At 34.3% G+C, this 24481-nt stretch overlaps 2 protein-coding genes across 2 annotated transcripts; one reads left to right on the top strand and one right to left on the bottom strand.

Annotated features, from left to right (window-relative positions):
* Window positions 1-7401: 7401 nt before the first annotated feature.
* LOC132617740 (protein SHI RELATED SEQUENCE 5-like) lies at window positions 7402-9294 on the bottom strand. The gene is made up of 2 exons (XM_060332813.1): window positions 8351-9294; window positions 7402-7931 (listed from the first exon to the last, which is right to left on the bottom strand). Exons 1-2 carry the CDS (start codon window positions 8919-8921, stop codon window positions 7579-7581), a joined length of 924 nt encoding a protein of 307 aa, XP_060188796.1. The 5' UTR covers window positions 8922-9294; the 3' UTR covers window positions 7402-7578.
* A 4033-nt stretch (window positions 9295-13327) lies between these two features.
* Window positions 13328-23025, top strand: LOC132619845 (uncharacterized). Its single transcript, XM_060334617.1, has 4 exons — window positions 13328-14173; window positions 14257-14412; window positions 14649-14961; window positions 22505-23025. Exons 1-4 carry the CDS (start codon window positions 13328-13330, stop codon window positions 23023-23025), a joined length of 1836 nt encoding a protein of 611 aa, XP_060190600.1.
* The last annotated feature ends 1456 nt before the right edge of the window (window positions 23026-24481 follow it).

The following is a 24481-nucleotide window of genomic DNA, read 5'->3' on the forward strand; positions in this document are numbered from 1 at the left end:
CAACAATACCAACCATTAATATACATCATAACTCAGCTAATCCCATCCATTTAATTCAACTAAAACAGCCCCCGATCCATAAATCTCAACAAAACAACAAACGAGTTTATAACGCTATTTTCTCCGTTCTAATCCATTAAAACTCTAAATAAACTTATTAACAATGAAAAAGGGACCTTAATCTAACCTTAAGTATGCAGCAACCACGTCAATACTCTGCTTTTTGGCTGATTTTTAGCTCAAACTGAAGGCAACGCGACATACAATGCTTTTCTCTTCACGAGCTTCGGGATTCGGGGCTCGGATTTTGATCAAAATGGGTTTCTTAGCCTAGAAGTTCTCTCCCTCTCTCTAATGTTTTGGAAGTTCCTAGATGAAAATGACCAGCCCTCAAATGAATTTTCCATATATATATTAATGTTAATGGGCCTCATGGGCCGAAATGCAAATGTTTGGGTCGGGTCCCAACTTGCTGCCCCGCTAGCCCAACTTGCATCGTCTTTAACTCCTTATCCCGATATCATTTTGACGAGCGGTTTATTGAGTTGGAAATTAGACTCGATGAACTTCATTTTAGGCTTTTGAAACACCTTAAAACTCCTCATATACTAGGTGATATGCCTCCAACAATATGAGCTAAAAATCTGGTTCGAGATTTTTCTGAAGTTGTTCCGATTCATTTCGTTTAACTTCTAATCCTTTTCCAACCCTCATGTAACATCTTATACATATATATACATACTCATATACATCCATAACAATCCATACACGTGTCTCGAAGGGTCTGAAGAATCACGATAACCTTAAACATAGCTAGAGAACTCACAAAGCTTCGACGAAACTCCAATCGCAAAAGTATATTCATATCTTTTGTCCATCTTCTATATCATTACTAATAATCTCAAATACTTTAAAAGGGCACTCACATTACCTCGTATACGTACTCATGACACGATTTCAAATCCTTTAGGTTGCCATGTCACCTCGGGATACTTAAGGCAACCATATATATATAACGATATTCTTACTAACTCGATTAACTTCCCTTGAACTTTCTTAACTCGTTCATTTTGTCTTAAGTCAAGTAGCACGGACTCTTACGGGGTGTAACAACATAAATACTTATAACCTCAAAATAATCTTGTCCTCAGAGCTTATGTCGGTTAACTTGCGAATAATCCAACGTACAGAAGTACGGGATGTAACATGTTTTGAAGTCTAGTCCATGCTAAACTATGGAATTTGCTCCAGTGATAAATGATTTTTCATTAAGTGTATGAATTCCTGAAATAAGAAAGAAAGGATTAAAAAACACTAGTGGAGTTGTGAAAAAGTGTCCAAGCCTTGTAGGCTACAAAAAAGTACTTGAACTTCCCATTATCATCAACCTTCAATACCGTCTTACTTCTTGGATTTGCGAAACGAAGCATATAACGGTACGCATAAAGCACCGCATACCCGTGCTCATGTGTCCCCCTTGTCAAAGTCTTTACAATCTCCATGCCCTTCCATACCTTCCAATAACATACCTTACAATCCAATTCTGTGCGGAATGATTGGCTCATATCTTTTGTAGATGGGCCTTTACCGCCGAGAAACCTATCTTTGAAGTATTCACCGATGACTTTCGCTGTGGCGTGTGGATTATGGCTAGTAATGTGCTCAGAACCACATGTGTGATACTTTACGTAGGTTGTAATACAAAATCTGTCAGAACTTAAAAGTTTCATAGCCCTCAGCCACCACTTGCACTCCGGATGTACACATCTAAAGCCATACACAGTGCGTGAATTAATCACCTTCTTGAGTGAATCTTTCTTCACGCAAGCAAGTTTCAACATAGTTGCTAGTTCTTCCTTGTTCTTGAATGACATTCCTTTATAAAAACCTTTTTCATCATCTTGAACATGGTTGGATTGTGACGATTATGCAGCACACTGTGTATTGCTCGCAACTTCGGGAATAGGAATCGGCTCACCCCTACTTCCATTATCTGGAGTATCCATATCCATATCTACCCCATCCAATTTATCATTTAACACATCTTGTCTTGATCTAAATTATGGTTCTCTACCGGGCTTCCAACCACGTATACCCTTAAAATGGGCCTAGCTACATCATTCAAATAAGTACGCAAATGATCCTGATCGATTATCTTAAAAGGAAAGACCCTCTGATTTTCAAAAGAGCTATGCATGTAAGTGATGGCAAGATCGGTTCACAAGTCAATTCACAATAGGTGATGATTAAGTTCACAAAATCATCGAACAAAACATCTCTTTGGACAGTCATCGCTATCATCTCTAACATGTGACTACCTTTCCATCGCCAAATATATCGATTGTTCTTCTCGATCCATTCACCATGGCAATCAACACCTATTGTTATTGAGTCCCCCATTAATGGTACCTGAATATATTTTGTTTTTAAAAAAGAGTCATGACAGTATAGTAACAAAATGCAATAACTTAATGACTTGTTAGAACAGATGAATCAGTTGTTGCAACAAGTGGATTACCTGTTGCAACAAGTACTATACTTGTTGCAACAACTAACTAATATGTTGGAGTCAATTTCAGTTTTTTGGGTTCTGTTTCATCCAAAGACAGTTGAAGATGTCCAACAGATTAGTGAGTTGTTGCAACAAGTATAGTACTTGTTGCAACAGGTAGTTTACTTGTTGCAGCAACTAACTAATCTGTTGGAGTCAGCTTCAGTTTTTTGGGTCCAGTTTTTTGGGTTCTGTTGGACTGAAGCTGAATCCAACAGATCAGTGAGTTGTTGCAACAAGTAAACTACTTGTTGCAACAAGTAAACTACTTGTTGCAGCAAGTAGTACACTACTTGCAACAACTCACAAATCTGTTGCAACTTATTCATACGACGTATTTAGCAACAGTTAGTATAGAAGTTGCAACAACTATATAATCTGTTGTAATTGAAACAGAACTACAATAGTTGTTGCATAAACTACAACAGCTGTTGCAGAAACTACAATAGTTGTTGCAAAAATTTAGAAGCTCTTATACAGTAGCTTTAGCACTTGTTGCATCAAGTACAATTGCTACTGTAAATTGTTGGAAAAATTAGTAGCAAAACCCAGATAAATAATTGAAACAAAATAGCATTATTTTACTTACTAAATGAGTGGAAATCACTTATAAAGTAATGCCCAGCCAAAAAATTGCAAAATCTGGTGGTTTCATTTTTTTCTTTGTTGAGCAAATTCTTCAAAATGGCGCAGCAATGGAAGAAGAAAAAGTAAGGGAAGCAGCAATACTTATGAAGTAATGCCCAGGTAGACATGAACGAAATCTAGCCACAAAATTGCAAAATCTGGTGATTTCATTTTTTTCTTTGTTGAGCAAATTCTTCAAAATGGCGGAGCAATGGAAGAAGAAAAAGCAAGGGAAGCAGTAATGGAAGATGAGGAAGAAGAATAGAGGGAAAAAGAATGAGAATGAGCAGATGGAGAAGAAGAAGAAGAAGGAGGAGAAGAATGGAGGGAAGAAAAGAAAATTCGAGTACGACTATTGGCGCCTATTTTTTTTTTTGACCCATTTTGGTATTTTAGGGTTTATATTGGTTGGGTCAAAGTGTTAAAAATAAAACTTAGGGACAAAGTGTTAAAAATAAAGCTTAGGGTCAAAGTGTTAAAAACGAAATTATTGGGCAAGTCTAGAACTCCTTAATCACTAATAAAAAAATCATCACATCTACTCAATAAAAAAAAAAACTTGAGTTACCTCCACTCAATTTTACAACTTAAAGGTCACCTATAATTAAATAGCCCTAGTTTCTATGTAATTACATAGAAACTATATCTTGTCCGACATAGTTCTGTAGGATATAACAAAACTATGTTTTAAGGCATAACTTTGCGCTGAATAGAAATAGTTTCTATGAAAACCTTGTTATGCGAATTTTTTTTTTTTTTACTCTACTAGGGTTCGAACCCAGAATCTCTGATTTTATAGACCAGCGAATAAGGATAATTTGGCCCACAAAGTTTTATTAAATGAGAAGCAGGGGCAAAAATTAAACCAGCAATTTAAGGGGCATAAATTAAAGCCCAGTCCACATGAAGGCCAATCCGCGCATTTTTTTTGTAGGGAAAAGTATGTATATATACATATTAAGAAGAAATATTTACGAAACGTGAAGATATTTTTCTATTTACAAAACATAACATTACAAACCCTATACAAAACATGCTTTTTTTTTAAAATAAAATAATATTTTTTTAAAAGTTATATTTTTTATTTTAAAAAAAAATTATTTTAAAAAAATATACTCCCTCCGTTTCAATTTATATGAACTCATTTGACTGGACACGACATTTAAGAAAGAGGGAAGACTTTTGAAACTTGTGGTTCAAAATAAGCCTTGAAAATTTGTGTGGCTGTAAATCATTCATAAAGTGAATTTGTTTTCAAATTAGGAAAGAGGTCATTCATTTTGACACGGACTAAAAAGGACATAGGTTCAAACAAATTGAAACAGAGGAAGTATTTTTTTTTTTGCTCAAAAATTTATGTATGAAATATGTATATCTCGCTCAAGGCTTAAAAAGTTCGCTCAAAATTTAGTGTATGAAATGTGTATATCTCGCTCAAGGCTTAAAAAAATCCGCTCAAAATTGTGTGTATGAAAACGGTATGAAATTTGTATCTCGCTCAAGACTTAAAATTTCGCTCACATTTTCGTGTATAAAGTTCATGTTAGATTTTTGTAAAATTAATACAACTACAACAACATTATATACAATTTTGATACAACATTCAAGACTTAAAATAATCACTCAAATTTTTGTTTATGAGATGTGTATATCTTGCTCAACGCTTAAAAAGTTCGCTCAAATTTTGTGTATGAAAAACGTATGAAATGTGTATATCTCGATCAAAGCTTAAACATTACGCTCAAAATTTTATGTATGAGAATGGTATGAAATATGTATATCTCGCTTAAGACTTAGAATTTCATTCACAATTTTCGTATATAAAGTTCATATTAGGTTTCTGGAAATTAACCCAACTACAACAACATTGTAACAACTTTCATATAATATTCAAGGCTTAAAGCTTTCGCTCACAATTTTGTGTATGAAAATTATATCCAAAATTTTGCTCACACACACATTTCATACATTTTTCATACAGTTTTCATACACAAAAATTTGAGGTAATTTTTTAAGCCTTTGAGCAAAAAAAAAGATATCTTTTTAAAAAAAAAGTTTAAAAAAAAATTAAAATATTTTTTTTACAATAATTTTAATTTTTTTTTAAAAATATTTTCTGAAAAAAATAAAAAAATATATGAAAATCCGTCATGTTTCGTAAAATATCGTTATGTTTTGTAAATAAGGAAAACTATCTATATATTTTGTAATAAAGAGCCTTAAGTAGGTATCCTATGTCATTTTCCTTTTTTTGTAATCTAAGTGTATGGCTACCTGAGTGCAATATATTATGTTTGACCGTATATTTTAGAAAAATTCCCAAAATAAGTATGCGTTGAGCTTTCTAAGTGTTGTTTATCCTAATCGGTTAAAGATAACAAACAGTAGAACTTTCGGATCAAGGGAAAGCTTCCTCGTGCTTCTGTTCTATCCCATACGTCTAGTTGTCTACTAAATCGCGTAGCATATATAGATACAACTGCTCATATTTTGCCTTATATATCATATGCACCTCAACCTAATACTATCATATATCCTTTTTGTTCATGTATGAACTTCTAATAAGCAGCTAATATAATCTATTGTTTGTTTCTTAACGTAATTATTTCAAAACGGAGAAAAATGACCACAAATACATACTCTCTCTGTCTCAATTTATGCGGTACAGTTGAAATTTCGAAATTATAACTTACAAACTTTGATCGTGAATTTAAACGAGGCCAACTATGCCACATAAATGGGACCGAGGGAGTACTACCTAGGAGGGCTGACCGCGAAAGAAGGATGGCGGCAGACACGCACTGTCAATGCGCCAAGTTACATACATAAATATTTTAACCAATAAATCTTGTAATAACAAGTAAATTGATATATCCAAACTATATTTATTAGTATCATAAAATAAATGCTAACTAACTTGTTATAATAAGTTAAGTGACACTAATAAATCAAAAACTTATTTGTACTCTCAGTGATATAACTTAAATCTTTGTTCTGTTCTACTTTTCCATCCACTTTTATTATATACACTGCTACTATAAAACTTTGTCGTAGGTGTCAAAGAAGAATAAGAAGAAGCACGAAAAAGAGTGAAAAAAAAAACTAACTTCCGAAATGATAAACAGAATAAAATCATATCGAGATCCTAATTGTACAACTTTGATATGATGATGTTCGAACGTGGATTCATTAGAACATCGCACCACTATATGAACAATATGGTATATAGGAGAAATAATTGAAAAATCAAATGTGAATTGCAGTCGCAAAATTCAATATTAAAATTTATGAAAATAGGAATCACTAACTATTGTTAGAATGCATAAATGTTTCTTGGATCTCAATCTCTAAATTTTGTTTTCCTAAAGATATATGAAAATACAACTTGATATCCAACTAATCAGTATCGAATTTTTTCAATCAGAAAATCCTATAAATAAACGAACTTATCTTAGAAAAGAATCCTATAAATAAACGATCTAATCATAGATGGTAATGCTTATCACAAAGATTTGCCTTGGATAGCTTAATTATCTGAACGTGACCTAATTGTATAAAATATTGTTTACACTTACTGTGGACAAAATTTAAACTAATGTATATTTTTTTTTTTTTTTCAATTTCCCAGTAGCCTTCTGGTTTTTCATTATCACCAAAAAACCAGTGCTTCACATACAGGTGGATTAACATCCATGCCTCCAACTTCACAACGACATAACAAAAGTACTAACCTACTATAAAGAGTTATATTAACAGCCTAATGCAGTTAGTTATTTATTAGGCTTCTAGCACAACATGTGTGTATGTATGTGCTCCACGGAAAAAAAAATCTTTTTTAAAAAATGTTAATTTTTATATTTAGTATTAATCCTTTAATTTCGACATTCACATGGTGTGTTTAAGACTCTAAGATTTAAAAGCATTTTGATTACATCAAACACATATTTAATTCTCTCCTTTAAAATAAAACCAGGGAGTACATACTCTTGACCCAACAGTCCCAATTTTATCCGGCAAGCAAACGGATGAGCTGGGAATAAAGTAACATAGAGTTGACAATCAACGAGAAAGAAGTAGCATCGAGTTCAGAACCAACCATAAAGCCAATTCAAAATCATGCTCAGAGTAGAAAAACCTAGATAAAAGAAAGAATTGAGGAAACCAACATAGAAATATGCAAATGCACACTTCCTCATGCGGCACAAAATAACCCAAAAAAAAAACAATTTCTTGTAAGAAAGTCACATGAAAGAGCTAGAGCTTACAGTAATAAAATCAAAGTTTTACTAGGAATTCCAATCAAACGGCTAAAGTAACATCGATCCCATGAAGAATATATAATTAGCAAGGTTTCTTTCTCTACCCCTATTACTTAAATAAACAAAATGAAGAGTATCGGGCTAAGGTCTTGGGGGTGGAAAGAATTGCGTACCAGCCATGAAAGCAGAAAGATTAGTTGGATACATAGAAGGATCAAACATAGCAATGGAAACCTGCTGCTGGTGGCTACTTGTAGTGGCGCCGTCGATGAGATTAAGCGGTTGTTGAGCTGAAGAAGAGCTCTCTCCACTAGTATAGCGAGTAGTCTCAGGGCCTTGATCATAAAGCATTCCTTTGAAAGTGTGGCCTCCAATATTCACTGCTGTTTGATATGCATATTGTTCTTCTGCTTCATCCACTGCACTCACTTTCACGCACCGGAATACTGCCGGAGAACTCACCTCTGCAGGATAATGACCACCCAACTCTAATCCTACTCGTCCACAAAACGAATTACTTACAATTTTGAAAACAAAGATCAAATCTTTTCCACATGATTAATTATAAACAGTTATGTACACGTATCTAGGTATGTATCATCACCAATTTGTTCTTGATTTTTCTTTCAAACTTCTTTTTTTCAGTTTAACTTCATATACAAGATCGCACAGTTGATTCAGTAAGCTTGAACTTTTTAGGGCTTGAAACTTTTATCAAATAACCAAAGAGGTTGTTACCTATATGAATAAAGTCCCACTTTATTAGAAGCTGATAAGAGAGAAGAGAAATTAAAACTATAGTGATACTATTAATAGTAGTATGAGGCCTTTAATTTTAAGGAAATCAGTGAGACTTAGGCCTTGGTAATACACAATCATATTTGATTTTAAAAGAAGAATTAGATGGGGGTACCTGAGGAGGTAGTAGGTAAACGAGTGTAGGCAAGAGAGGAATTAGAAGGACCCATATTCTGATCTCTTGGCCTTTTGGGCTGCTGCAAAGGCGAAGTAGTAAATTGTTGTTGCCTCTCACGCCTTCTAGCAGCTGGAACCCAAGTGCTCTTAAGGTGTGTTTGACACTGAAAGCCTCTACCCCTACAGCAAGTTCTACACCTCATATGTGGGCAATCTTTCTTTGCTTGATTCCCACAATCTTGGCATGCCACATTCCCTTGATCTCCACTGCCTCCTCCTACTGGCCTCATCATAACCCTAAACCCTAATGATCTACAAGTTGAAGAATAATTAGCACAATTAGCAGCTTCTTGATGTTCATCACCTACAAGGTTGCTAGGCTTACTACTACTAGGACCCACGCACATAGAAAAATCCACATCTTCTTGATGATGCAACTGTTTCCATAGCTCCAAACCCTTATTCTTGTAGATCTCTTCTTTCTTGAACTCCAACAAATTACTACTACTATTCCTGGCTAATTCTTCTTCTTGTTCTTTTCCCCCACCTAGACTGAAAAACCAAGACATGTTCTAGTACTCCTACAACCTATATCTAACCTCAATTTTGACTGCATATCCATTGCCTAAATTAAACAACCCTCCTTAAAACCTATGGCTATCAAGTATGGACTATGGGTTTTCTATGACAACCATTTTGTAGTAGTAATAGTAGCAGGAGTTGTAATTTTTCCAGTTGGAAAATTCTGACTTACTGTGGGGTTTTGTTTCCTTTGCAGCTTTTCAGGACAAACTGTAGGAATTTTTTAGGATAACGAAAACCTAAGATATCCCCTTTCTCTCCTCTTTCACTCTCTCTCTCTCTTCCTATCTTGCTTTCACTTCACTTGGATTCTCTATCGTCAATTGATCTTTGGTGCATTAAATATATAGCTCTGTGACGCCGCCATGCCCACTGCTACCTGCTTTCATCTGCTGCTATCCTCAATTTAAGACACACTAGTAGTACAAGATAAAGTCCGTAGACACCAAATGGACGTATTAAAAGATAACACGTGGCGATGGTGACAAGTCAGATTCAAGTCAGCAAACGAGAGGCTCCAGGAAATCATACGAAGCTTCGGATAAGTAATTTGGTCAAACGTCATTTAAGATGTGACAGTTACATAAACGTTACAGAAGACCTCAAGTTTCCTCCAGCTTTTATTTAGCTTTATTACCCTTTATTCCCTTTTATTGTGACATTAATATTGATAATTAAGGGGGCACGATTCATGAAATTTCTACCCCATAACTTTAGTATAAATAGAGGTACTCATTCTAAGGTACTCATTCTATTGTAAGACATCTGAAAATATATACGAGAGATGCCATGCTCTTATTTTGCTCTTAGTTTCTAATTGTTCTTGTTCAATTAAGCAAAGTACAGATTGTTCGCTTGCCCGAAGACTCTAACTCAAAAGTTTCTCCAAGGCTCAGGCTATTCTAACTCCTTATTTTCAATTACATTTCTTTCATATTACGTTCTATTGTTATTTTTCTCATTATTTCGGTCATATTGATCTACGTGTCCTTGACCACGTATACAAATTCAACTGAACCGATTTTTCGTGTAAACAACTACTCTCTTTCCTGTCTCTTTCTATTTCTCTTTCATCACACACTTTTTCTTTAGCTCACTATTTACCCTCCATTAATCCAAGATTGGGTTTATTGAGCAACAACAACATACCTAGTAAAGTTTCACGGGTATGAAGATGGTAGAATATATACAAACCTTACACTTATTTTGGAGAAGTAGAAAGGTTGTTTCCAAAAGACTCTCTCGGCAATGAGTTTATTGAGCAAACAAATTAATCTTGACACTTCTGCACATTCAATGCTACGGAGTGGTATATATATATACACAATGTTAATACGATAAAATAATTCCTAGAAATTGTTAACAACTTAGAATCAGGTCTGGGTAACTGATTGTTCAACTTTAAGTAGAAGCAACAATTGTAGTTAGTAGGCGTTTGGCCAGAAATCAAATATTTTTTATTTTATTTGAACTTCTTAAAGTTGGAGTTGTTTTTTGTTACAGTTTTTACAAATAATATTTGGTTGTTTGAATGTTCTTTTCCTAAAAAAAACATGAAATATGATTTATACCTCTCTATTTCTAAAAACACCCAACTTGACTAATTTATCCGAATTTGTCATCCTTATTATTTTCTTCCTCTATGCAATCCACATTCGTTAACTCTAATACTTAGTATTATTATATGCAATATAAAAGTCACATTCATTAACTAGAATGCTTATTATTTTTTTCAAACTGATCAACTTTCAAAGCCTGTCAAGTTTTTTCTATGAAGTTTAAAATATTGGTAATGGGTAGTAGAGCCTGCAACTGTTTGGTGACTGATATAAATGGGGTCATTTTGATAAAAATAAAACATTTGGGGTAAAATTTGAAAAGAAAAATAAATGCAATGGTCCAAAAAAGTGGGGGGAAAAGTGAAAACTAGGTTTATGTATTTTCCAAATTCCAAAAACAACTTCAAGTTGAATTTGAAATTTTCATGACCAAATTATGATTTTCAAATAAAGTGAAAAAAATTCGGAAAAAAGGTTAAAATAGGATTTTAGGTCTTTTCCGAATTCCAAATACAACTTCAAGTTGTGTTTGAAATTTTCATGTCCAAACGCTGATTTCAAATAAAGTGGGAAATTTTTCCCAAAAAAAGTGAATAAATCTCGCAGCTAAACGGATCCTTAATAATTACAACTGTTTATGAACTAATATAGTGTGTAATTTTTTTTCAATATTCTTAAGTTATCTAAAGGTTCTTAACTATTATAGTTCTGTGTAATTAAAAAAAAGATAAATAGATGCCAGTCGTAGTAAATAATTTGGATTATTTATAGTGAGTCATGTAACCGAAAAAGTAAATAAAGAGCCTTAAATACATCAAAATATGTTGAAAATGTAAAAGGCTATAGTATACTATACACTATTAATGCTTTTACTTTAAACTATTACATTTAAAATAATATGATAAAGTAAAAACTACTGAATTTTTATTTTCGATATAATTATCTGATATCCGAAATTAATTAATCTCAATCTGCATATAGTAGTTCATTATAGAAGAAATCACTCTTTAATGTCCTGCTTATATTGAATATGAAACTTCTAATTAAGAATAAAGTGCGAATAAACTTCGAATCCTATATCTCTGCAAACACAGGTAAACATTAAAATTAAAATCCTATCGACAAAAAATGAATTAATTAAGGCCATGCATGGTGATGATCCAACGGTTTTGAATCATCCACCTAGAGGTGCATAGCTTTTGCTTAGTGGTCTTTTCACCGTAAAACACTCTCTCTACTTTTTCTGACCTTTCCCAAAATTAAGATGGAATTCCATAATTTTTTACCTTCAAAGTAACCAAGAAATCTACCAAATGTGGAAACACAAAATCAATTGTTCATACTACAATTTAAAATGATATGAGTGGCTATGATAATGACAGGCATGATCTAGAGAATCTATTACCTACTCTACTTCCAATAATTTGATTCTTCAAAATTTCTTGTATTTTTCTAGAAATAAAATCTTGGTAGTACTAGGTAAAGAGGAGGATGACTAATTCTTCTATTTTACGCACATTTAGTGAGTTTAGGTTAAATGTTCTATCTCATTTCGTTTAATGAAAACCAGCCAAGCTTGATAACTCTTTCTGCAAAATAAACTTTTATTTGTTCGGTGTTTACACTAGTGTCTCGTATTGCCACTCAAATACTCTAGCTAATTTTTAGGTTTTGACCTGTTGCACTTGGAATTACTTCTAGATTTTTTTCTTTTAAAGCATCTAATTATAATCATTCTAAGGAATATTGAAATAAACCAATAAGAGGATATAGATACCTATGCTTACAGGTCAACTCCTTGGACAGTAACAGAAGTATATTGATGTAACAAGGGAGGGATCCTATGTATAATACTTATATTAGTAGCCAATCTCTAATTATTGTACACATAATACCTTATTATCTAGCAATGTTTTGAGAACAGTCTGTCAGCTGTGTCTTTCTAAAAGCGACATTACCCAGAGAAGTCTTTCAGTAAAATAGAATAATAATAATAATAATAATAATAATAATAATGATACACATAAAATGAAATAGAGGATAACTTGAGAAGATTTGGCAAGAGGGTCATTTCAAGTCTTGAATTTAGTGGAAGGCCACTCAATTTCTTTTTCATTTAGTTTACGAGATTAGGGTTTAGAAAAAGGGGAATGGGATACATTTCATAATTTTAAAAAGTTTGGAACTTTTAACTTATACACTTCAGTCCCTTTAACTTGTATTAAAATATACAAAGCCCCTCTCTCTCTCTCTTCAGTCCCTTTCACTTACCCAAATTTGAACTCTCTCAAGCTTCCAACCTACTCTTCCTCTCCCCCAAGCTTCGGTATTGTTCAATCGTCGTCCCCAGGTATTTTCTTTAATTTTGCAACTCTGTCGGAGCATTTTGAGCTCCATATTGCCCTGAAAGTTGTTAATTTTTTTTCGATTCATGATGTTCATAAAGTTCTGATTTTTATTCAAAATTTTGGAAGTTTAGCTGTTTGTTTCAATCATTCTTTTTCTGTTTTTGCTTATGTGTTATTTATAATTATTTTGCTTGTTTCGATCTTCCTTCTTTTGTTTTTTATTTTTGCAAATGCATTATGGTCTATTACTAGACTTTGGTCGATTATTCTTGTTTTTATATTGTGGTTGATCAATGTCACTGTATTGTTTGTATATAGATCATAAAGAATGCCTACAAGTAGAGGAAGAGGAGGAAAAATACTCCCCCGTTCTGCTGATATAGTTCAAACATGTTCTAAAGATTAAAAAAAAGAGGTGAAGAAGTTATACAACATGGAAAAAGAAAAAGAAGTGGAGAAACTGATAGTGAGGCCTACTCAGACCCCATGGATGATCATAGTGTGGATGGTGATCAAGGTGATAATTATGTTTCTAAGGATGGTTCAAAGCAGTCTCTTACTGATGATGATATTGATCCCTTGTCCTTGCCATATTGTGCACAGGCAATTAAGATGGACAAGTATGAATTGGTTACTTGGCTGGATGATTATGCTTCTTTCCCAGCAAAAATTTCTGTTAGGAGTAGGCTTACATTGTTAGCTAAATTTAGAAAATTGTTGAGAGATCAAAAATCGAGGAAAATGTTCAAGCATTCATGTTTTGGTCAGTTTAGAAAATTGACACAACACTTCATTAATTTTAATGGACGGATGATCCACTATCTGCTCCTTCGTCATGTGGATGAGAAAAAGAAGCGTGAGATGTGGTTCCTCGTCAATGACAAGCTTGTATGTTTTGGCCAGAATGAGTTTGCTTTGATAACTGGTTTAGATTATGGATCCTATCCCAGCCAATCTAGAAAGGACAAGGTACTTAAGAAAGGGGCAGGATTCTGCTCAAAGGTTACTCGCAACAAGAAGATTTCACCAAGAAAGCTATTGTCTTTGGTAAGAGCTTCTAGGCTAAACAAAGAAGAAATGCTTAAATGTTGTCTTGTATGGTTCCTGCATGTAATCTTGCTTGCCAAATATATAACCAAGGGTGTGGAACATGATATGATTAAAATGGCTGACGACTTGGAATTCTTCGAGAGATATCCTTGGGGAAAGGAATCCTTTGAACTCACCTTGAAATACTTGAAGCACAAGGTAGACATCCCCAGGCACCAACAAACCCACGCTGATAAGAGGACCGCATCATATGCTCTCTACGGATTTCCATGGGAATTCATGGTAATTATTATAAACCACTGGTGCAGTAGAGTATAGACTGTGTTATTTAGTTCTACACTCAGCGATTATTTGTGTCATTACAGGTCTGGATATATGACGTTTTCCCCGTACTTGGAAGGAATGCTGGCAAATCAAATGAGGTTCATTTGCCTATTCCTAGGATGCTTAGATGGCACGCTATAAAAATGGAGCGATTTACTGAAGGTGATCCATTTAGGATTGCAACGAAAGCTTCAGAGGTATAAATTTGGAGTCTATTTTCAATGTTTTAACAAAAATATAAACTACATGTTAATGTTTTGATTATACGCAGGTTGTGCACCCTAACATCATTCCTACAGTGCGTGAGATGGAGCAGGATTACATGAAAAACATTTTTCAATATGATGATGAGTTTAGCGATCCCATCATAGATACCTTGAAGGGTGAATTGGAAGGCGTGACTGTGTTGATTACATAAAGTCATGGCTCAAAGGCTCCTAGTAGGTCAGGAAAGGAGCCCAAGGAGGTTTTTGATGTGAAGGATAGTCAGTCGGAAGATTTTGGTGATAATTCAGTCCCAAAAGGTGATGGGGGACGTTTTGGAGTTGGGACGTCTAAGGATCGTGCGGCACCAAGGGGGCTATCAATGCAGGTGGAGCAGGAGGGATCGCAACAACGTGTGGAGAAGATGGAGGAATCTTTGAAGGTTCTTGTCGCCTATGTGGAGGAGGAAAGATTCAGACGGAGCCAGAAAGAGAAGAAGAAGAAGAAGAAGAAGAAGAAGCTGGAGACTCTCAAAGAGAAAGGTGAACATTTTGAATTTTTTTTGTTGTAATTATTGTAACGGTTCGCATTTTCGCGGGCGGGGTTAGCACTCGGAAAAGCTACTTCGAAATCGTTGGTGCTCTTTCGGACTTTGTTTTAAAAGAGTCGCCACCTAATTTTTAGGAAATTAGGAAAACCAGTTTTGAAGGGTTTATTCATACACCGTGAAAAATCCTTCTTAATCCAAAGTTCTAGGTAAGGGTTCTGGTGATCCCCTAGGGAAGGTGTTAGGCACCCTAGTATTAAGGATCCATACTATACGGTTGACCTTCAAATTCCAATGTGTGAGTATTTGCATGAACTGTTTATTTGGTATTTATTTTCCTGAAAAATCTGTCATTTTTGCATATCATTTTGGAGAAAAGAATCAAAATATTCCCTTTACATATAGGGTATTTAGGTTCAGATTTTTAATATCCGGATAAAATTAGTTCCCTTTACATATAAGGATAATGTTGTTTTGTAAAGGCAGAGTTGTTTTTAAAAGTTTGGAATAAATGAAATTCGTTCATGGTTAGACTCATACATGGTCCGGGTCAGTCCATCTAGTAAGTTTTTAGAACACCTTTATTTAAGACTTGATTATTTTCTTTAAAAAGGGGTTTGCACAGGTTTTGCAAAAGTTAGTCTATGTAATCAAATTATTTATCTTGATTACCAGAATTTTTTCTTAAATCCTCTAATTTGCTTATATAATACAAGAATAATTCCTGTCTTGGGCTTAGGCCCAAAATCTCTCCTTCTTTAAAAATGACAGAGTTTGTTTAGTTTTTGGCCCAAAGTTCATTATCATTTTTAGTTTCTGGGGCTAAGCCCAAAACATACTTGTTTTTATTTTATCCGGAAAAATTTGATTAAATGGGGGCCGCAGACACGACTTTGAGTTGGGCTTTTGGCCCACAAACTCTGTGACTTCCCTTAATTTATTTCTAGAAAATGATGTATGCACCTTAGTATAAACGAATTATATATATGCTTAAAAAAAACTACCTTTGATTCATCTGATTTTTGGTTCAAAAAAGTGTAACTAATTTTTTTTGTAATTATGTCATTTACACAGTTCTAAAATCATATCTTCGTCTGATTTGATTTTAAGAAGACATAATTCGTTTTTGTAAAGAATTTTATTCATACACTTCTGAAAACCCCTTTTTTGGCCTGATTTTTAAAACAAAGAATGGAACTCGTTTTGTAGGGTATACCATTCACATAGTTCTAAAAATCCATTTTCTCCCCTGAGACTAAAAATAGGATTTTGAAAAGAAGAGACTTAACTAAAAAGAGCGTTTTTCTTAGTTTTAACAAGAAATCTGATTTAATCCAATTTTGAGAAAAAGATGATAACAACGCATTGTCTTTTGTAAAAGACGGGACTGATCCTTATATTTCCTTTACTACCTTAGCCATTTATATTTCTTTTTGGAAAACGTTTACGCTAATCCGGGTTTTAAAAATCGCGTTGGGGCCTAAGGTCTAACTAAACGGCATATGCACCGTTCACCTAAGATGCCTAATTCAAAACGTAAAGGTTCCAATAATAATGTGAGTTTGTACAAATACAACATTTCAAATAAGATAACAAATTGACATGCTGAAATTTAAAGGAAAAGGAAATGAGTTAGGGGTGTACCAAACCCCCTTAAAAGCCATTTTTTCCCATGGTTAGGCCTTCATGCCATTTTCACCCATGGCTAGGCCTTCATAATATTAGCTTCCATTTTTTTTAGACTCAGTAATTTGAAAGAATATTCCTGTTGCCTTTGGCCCAACAGGCTGGCTGGACTCTGGCCCAAGTGGCCGTGCAGTAGGAGGAAAAGAAAAAGGGAATTAAATTAGTATAGATTTGGTGGATCTAAATACTATCAAGATTATGCATTCATATATATATATAGAAAAGAAAAAGGGAATTAAATTAGTATAGATTTGGTGGATCTAAATACTATCAAGATTATGCATTCATATATATATATATATATATATATATATATATATATATATATACATTCTCATTTTCATCTATGTTTGATGGACCTAATTCTATCGTAACTATACATAATATACATACATATACACATATTTCATCACTTGATCACAAGTGCACAGCTAAAGACTTAACTATATACCATTGCTTCACTGTAAAATCTCAAACCATAATATGCCAATGGAAAAGATTGTCACCACCCTTATTCCCGACACCGCACAAGTTCCAAGGGGTTTCATGAACTCCCGGCATGGCTAGATATCGGGGAGTGGCTAGACCTATCTCCCAAAACCTCTTCAAACTCCCAAACAAGCAGTGTTGCCACAGTATATAGCCATGGTCTCAAAGTTGCGCACTAGTATCAACTTGTGGGAAATATTTTAAATGCAAAGAATTTTAAAGTGAATTCAGGATCATGACAAAGAATGGGGCAGACACTGTAATAGCATGGGATACATAGAATAAGTACATCAATTCAAAGATGCTTACCAATTAAATCTTATAACCAGGTCTTATTCTTTGCATTTACATATACTACTACCCATAACTAGCCTATTTCCTTGCAGGTATACACACAGTATATCCTTGCTATACACATGGCATGTGTATACCATGTATATACTTCCCTTTTTTACAAATCTAGGGGGGGTCTATGTTCAACCTTACTCTTACATGTTCAATTACCATAAATAAGGAAAAAATAATCAAAGTCCAAACCTTAATTTCCATGCACATCAAAGATAAATGATTCATCAATTCATATGTTAACAGTTCTCATGGTGGGAGGTTGAAACTTGTTTAAGATAGCCATAGAAAACACAATAGAGAGTACTAGCCAAGGGAAGAAGTTCCACAACTTATAATCACCCAAAAGGTAGAGTTGTAATACCAATAAGTCTAGACTAAACAACATTAGGTGAGACTGGGACTGTCCAGTTTTGCATTCTCAGGTAGAAAACCGCAGGAAGAATCTTTATTTTTGGCACAATAATGATGGGAATCCATTACCCCTCAAAGCTTCATACTAGTTACCAATTTAAGATAGACAAGGACAGAGTCAGATAAATGTGTACCAATAAATCCCAAGAGAAAAGATGGCATAGAGTTCAAACACCAACCTTCACATTTAGGGACATTTTATTACTAATGATCTTAAACCAGTTTATTGCTTTAGAAACAAGATCAAGACCAACCCCTTGAAAGGATCACATTCATTATTCCTAAACTCTTAAATGAATTGACAAGATCTTAAGGGAGTCATATCCCTTCAGGACAAGAATGTCCCCCATGACATATAGATTGGTCATGACATCCCTCATTAGGGGGTAGATACTATGAGTCAAGGTGAGCTTGGCTCCTCTCTGCTCCTCTTGAGGTGTCTTTAAAAGACCATTCTGAACTAAGTGGTCCATACTGCCCTTAGGAACCTATCATACCTCCACAATCAACATCAAACCAACTCCCATTTAACACCATTCATTTTAGCATAGGCATAATACATTAATCATTTCATCCTCCTAATTCTATGTTTAATAGGATTTTAAAACACCAATAATGCAGGACCAGTCAATACTAGATAGATCCCAGCTTTTATTCTTTTAGCCTAGATTATACCATTTAGTTCAAGAAATGAAAGATCTTTACCAATTTAAGATCAATCATGTGTTCATTTATAAATTCAAACTAAGTTAAAAGTCTTCACATGATCACAGTCCACACATAAAACCATACCAACCTTAAAATACATTCTTCAGCAAGCAAACAACATATCAGACAAGCTAAACCCCAAGAAAAGAAGAGAAACATGGATTCAAACACCAAAAGAGAAATTCACCTCTTTGGAACTTAGTTAATGGAAATTAAGACTCTCTAATCATGACAAGGCATAACAGACACCTACTCTTTGTTTCAGACTTAATTTTAGACAGCATAACTTCAAAAGTCCCCAAGCATGACAAAGGTGTAGCAGGTAGCTGTCCTTCTACTCTAACTTAGCTTTTAGGTAACTAGAAATCACAAAAGTTCCCTCCCCCCCCCCCCCCCCCCAAGGCATGGCAAACTCTCGTGTCCAATTATCAACTCTCACTGAACTCCACAGTCCTGAGAAACAAAGTCTAAGGAGTTGGGAAACCCTTGGGGTTTGGAAAGAAGGGCAGATCGGGTGAGGTCATCACTTCGTCATCCCTTTCCTACACCTTACCTTCAGTAAAAGGGATCCCCAGCTCTACTGGTCATTACCTCCAGTCCATACCTGGGCTCACCTCTTACTCTCCCTAAGCAAACCTACCCCTTTACCCTATTCTCCTATCAAATGCCAACCACCAAAACTCATGGACAAAAAATAGTTTGCCACTGTCCATCCTCTAAAAATAAGTCTCACCTAGACCCCTAATTCTTCACATAAACAAAACAATTCCAATCAACTTCAGTTTTAAAATCATACTATGTGAAGCCATACTGAATATTTTAACCATTGACATTTAAGAAAACTAGAATAATTAAATCACTTAAGAGTTCTAAGAAAAACTAGGTTGAATATCAAGTTTCAGGTTCAAAACAGTTCCATCTCCAATTGACCAACTCTTTTAGACAGTTACAAGCACATTAAGGCTCAGATCACCTTTTAAATCTATCTTAAACTCCTTTTGATAAAATCAGACATGAATCAGAGAGAAAGTTAGGTAATATGAATGCAGAGTTTAAATCCTATTCAGATGAGATCAAACATGACACTGAGTCCTGTTAATGGCATTTAGTGTTCCTTTTTTTATTTAAAACAAGCTCAACAATTTTATAGATTTTTCATGAACTCCTAATGGACCTTTGACACCCCATTATCTTATTAGTGATCCTAAATCTCAAACTTCATTTTAGACTGCCTTGCCCTACTCTAGGATGTCATTTTCTTTAAAGTTACCCTTTAATGCACAATATACCACTATTCAGAGTCACTTGACCAACTTAAGTACATTCAAACAGGCCTGGGGAAACCCCAGACCCGCACAAGTGTAAGCAAACACAACTCCAAATGCCTTAGCCAATTGTCATAGATTTCTTATAGATATGTCCAGTTCCCCTAAGTTTTGTTTCAACCTACTCATGATTTTTCCTAAACTTTATACCAATCACAGACCCCTATCCCTTAGTTGACAATCAAACAAGCATACAGGATCATAGAAAAACAGACTCAGAAAGAAAAAGGAGTCACATCCTCATTCAAAAAAAGAAACAATTACTTCAAAGTCTCCAAATAAACACCACAACAACTTTAATGTTCTATTACATTCTGCAGGTTTAGTGTTAGCTTTAAAGTTCATCAAGACTAGTTCCATGACTTAGGTGACCACATTCTTATCAAACTTAAGCATAAACCAACAAAAGGTAGCAACTTTCAACATATAAGAGAATACATGGAGCTTATCTCAGCATATTTAAAAAATTCTTTTATTATTTAAGCATACACATCCAACCTTTTTCACAAAGACCACTTGTTAATGTCAGACAAGACTTCTAAAATAAAGAGGGACAACCTCCACATCTATATCTTAACAAATATATGTTTAATACACAAGCTCAACTAAATTATAGGCAAATCAACAACTAAACAACATTAATGAATTATTAACATATAGACTTATACTGAAAAAATACCAAAATAAATAAACAGGAGAGAGCATTACCTTTTTGTGGTGCAGCCTGATCAAAAACAAATTTGAAAGCCTTAAGTGCTTCCAAATCTCACAACCCAACCACACAGACTCAAAAGAGAGATGAAATAAAAAATGTGACTCGGAAAAGACCTCACAATTACTGTAACCTTAAAATTTTACTAAGGGGGCTTAACATTCGAAGTTTAGCCTATCTCTGGATTTCTCCAAATCTTTTCTAACTTTTGAAAACCTTTCAAATTTTTAAACTTAAAGAAAATCAGATTTTCTCTCAAAAAGTCCTTTTCCTCCCTTTTTCAACTTTTTTCTGGCCTTTTAAAACTTGTTTTCGTAAGAGGGTTGGGGTTCTATTTATAGAACCCTAAAAGTTCCACTGAAACTAACAATAATGATGTGGGACAAAATCCCTTTTCACAATCAAACTCAGTAAACAACAAATCAACGACCCAGATCTAAGGCATAGCCAACATACGGTCAGATCTGACCCTTCGTGGGTCGATCTGACCCAACAAACATGAACCAATAGTAAAAATGCGAGAAAAATAAACTTTAAAGCAAAATAAAATGACGACTTTGACTAAAATCTGAAAATAAAGAGTAAATAAAGGATTTATACCATATTCGGGCAAAAGAAGTCATGGAATCGAGTGAACTTTTGTTATTTTCACCACAACGAGCATGCAAATGCTGTGCATGTCAGTATATCTCTGTAAATATGCCATTTTTGGCATGAGAGAGACGACGGAATCAAAGGCGGTTGCTAGGGTTTCACGCAATAGGGAAGAGAGAGAGAGACGAGGGGAAGGGAAGGGGCTTATTTTTTGCAAAAAGGTGGAAAATAAAAATCTAAAAGGGGTATACCCCTCTTAATCATTTAAACTAATTTGGGCCAGGTCTCAGCCTGGCTTGGGCTGGACTCGGTCCACAATCTGAAATGATTTAAAAAGGGCCTTGTGGGTCCATGCCTTATATATATATACGTGGCATATACATATGTATATCTAGTACATAAAAACTAATAATTAGAAAAAATATTAAAATTGAAGAAGTTTTAAGTATAGGAAAAATTAGGCCGTAATTATTTTATTAAACTAATTTTGAAAAGTCGGCCAAAATGTTAATGGGCCTGAAATGGCCTTAATTAACTCTAAACTAGCATGATATTTCAAGTATGGCCTTTTTGTCCTAATTAAAATTTTTTGAAATTAAATTAAACCGATTATTTCAAATAAAATATTAACAGGCTAATTTTGTAAAATAACTCTAATTTCTTTAAATTATGAACTGATTAATTTAATTATGGACAAGGCAAAAATATATTTATATAAAGGATCAATTTTGCAGTAATTATCACTTAATTAATTAATTAGCCCAATTAAAAACATTTATGGGCAATTATGCCAATTTTTTGGCAAATCATGCAAATTATGTAAAATCGGAAGTTTAAAGGGTTAAATAGCTAATTATTTAAATCACTTAAATTACTCAAACCTCATGGATTTAAAAGGGAAATAAGTATTTGCAAAATTTCGATAATTTTAAATAATCAAATAAATGAAAACCCTTCTTCCTCTTTCTCTTTTTATTTATTTATTAATTTTAATAAAATCTCATAAAATATCATGAAAATACTCATTAATTTCTAAATAAATTTATGATGCATGAAAATCCATTTTATTAATTTAAGGGTGTGAAATATGTTTGACTTGGACAGTTTATAAAAATCATTTAACTCTTGCAAGATGCCCAGCTCATTTTATTCATTATCTAGGGACTCTGAATGATTAAAATAAATTACGGGAGGTCAAAAATTAGGTGTCAACAATTATGTTGTATGCGATATGCATTTTGTTAATTATGTCCAAAAAAATGCAGTGCAAGCACCTATGGTTCAGCCAACTGCTGAGGTCCCTAGATCAATTGTTGAGGTTAAGAAGGTTGAGGTCTCTAGACCAGCTACTGAGGTTAAGGAGATTGATGTCCCTAGACCAGCTGCTGATGTTGAGAAGGTTGAGCTCCCTACACTAGCTGTTGATGTTGAGAAGGTTGAGTTCCCTAGACCAGCTGCTGAGGTTAAGGAGATTGATGTCCCTAGACCAGCTGCTGATGTTGAAAAGGTTGAGCTCCCTAGACCAACTGCTGATGTTGAGAAGGTTGAGCTCCCTAGACCAGCTGTTGATGTTGAGAAGGCCGCACATGTCCCTGTGCGAGTTGCTCAAGTTGAGAAGGCAACAGATGTCACTGTGCCAACTGCTGAAGTTGTGAAGGAAAAAGATGTCCCTGCTCAAGTTAATGAGAAAGAAGCTAGTGAGACGAGTCAAACTGATCTTCAGTTTGACCCTGAAAAAGTTGTGTCGGGCGTTGTTGGCCAGATTAATAGTTCTTTGGATAATTAATTTGTTATTTGGGTTGTAATTAACAAGTAAGTTTTTGCTGGATGTGTGTGGTGGATGAGGACAAACAATCAGTAGTAATGCTTAGTTTGACTGTTTTAAGAAACAAGTAATTTGACTCTTTTGGATTTTTGAATTATTGCAAATTTTGATGTGCTTAAATATTTTTGATGTCCTCAAATATGGTTGTTTTTACAAGTAGTGGTCACTTCTTAATATAATCTATGCCAAGGTTGGATCATTGAAACCTTTGTATGTAATTGTGTTGTTACTTTGTGAATTTGAATGTGTTCAAATATATTAAGGTTAGGTCATCACGACTTTATTATCCATCGGTGATGCGAAACCTTATTATCTACTACAATGATTGTTGATCATCGACTGTGAGTTAATGTTCACTATTATCGACTATGAATAAAGTTTATACACAAACTCAATAGAGATGTTATAACACTTGAGGACAAACACATATATTTTTCATATAAATAAAACCCACTTCATATTATTTATAATTCTTCAAACGCCCAAAATGAAAGACCCAATCCCATTACAGCCTTATTACACATTTCCATATAGCAAACACCACTAATAAACCATACAAAAGCATCCTTAGTCCATTCACTTTCTCTTCAGCCACCATCAATCTCTATTTTAGTTCATCCCTCTCAATTTTGGTCTCTCCCAGCATATCTTTCAAGTGATTCTTCTTTTCTTCAGATTCTCTAAACAATGACTGAAGTAATTCCTCGTTCTCTAAAGATTCTCTGAGCCTATTTTGCAGTTCAAATTTGGTTAAGTCTTTTGATGTCGGTGTCTTAGGTCCACCTGGGCTCTTTCTAGGTCCTGGCTCATTTGTGATTTCTTTGCCAGATTTGCTGTTGTGTCAGGGTGTGGATCAATAAACCTAAAATAGTCGCAACCACCATATTCCTAAAACAAACACCAATCAATTAGAGGCTTTAATACCAAAACACATAAAAAAACACATACCACAAGAATTAGAAACTCACAGTTCCAACTGCACAAATAAAGAATCTACGACATGGATTCTTTTGGGTGCGTGATTTCTTCAAGACAGTGTATTCATCACATAAACAAATGATGGGATCTTGAGGTTGATATATTTCGGATAGATGAGACATTTTGAGGAGTTTGATCAAGAAAGATAATGTAAGAGTTTGATCAAGAAAAGAGACTATGGAGGTGTTTGATCAAGAAAATAGACAATGAATGAGTTTGAATTTTGGGCCAGTTTTATATAAGGAAGGGGTAAGGGGGGAAGGGTGTATTGTTACCATTGTAAGTTTATTTTTTATTTTTTATTACCGTTGTAAAAAAATCTGTGGTCCGTCAGTCAAAATAAAGTCAAGTATGCTTGGACAATTATAAACCAACCAGTAATAAACTACATTAATCTATAATAACTCATAGCCCAGGAATATCATAGACCACATTGGTC

This window comes from Lycium barbarum, chromosome 11 (assembly GCF_019175385.1).
Source record: "Lycium barbarum isolate Lr01 chromosome 11, ASM1917538v2, whole genome shotgun sequence".
NCBI classification, from domain to species: Eukaryota; Viridiplantae; Streptophyta; class Magnoliopsida; order Solanales; family Solanaceae; genus Lycium; species Lycium barbarum.

Excerpts from the sequence above, each read along its gene's own strand:
- LOC132619845 (XM_060334617.1), top strand. The coding sequence starts at position 13,328 with ATGGATGATCATAGTGTGGATGGTGATCAAGGTGATAATTATGTTTCT. Across the intron at positions 14,413-14,648 it reads TTGCAACGAAAGCTTCAGAG|GCTCCTAGTAGGTCAGGAAA; the intron begins GTATAAATTTGG and ends CATGGCTCAAAG. Across the intron at positions 14,962-22,504 it reads GGAGACTCTCAAAGAGAAAG|TGCAAGCACCTATGGTTCAG; the intron begins GTGAACATTTTG and ends AAAAAAATGCAG.
- LOC132617740 (XM_060332813.1), bottom strand. The coding sequence starts at position 8,921 with ATGTCTTGGTTTTTCAGTCTAGGTGGGGGAAAAGAACAAGAAGAAGAA. Across the intron at positions 7,932-8,350 it reads TTTACCTACTACCTCCTCAG|GATTAGAGTTGGGTGGTCAT; the intron begins GTACCCCCATCT and ends GTGGACGAGTAG.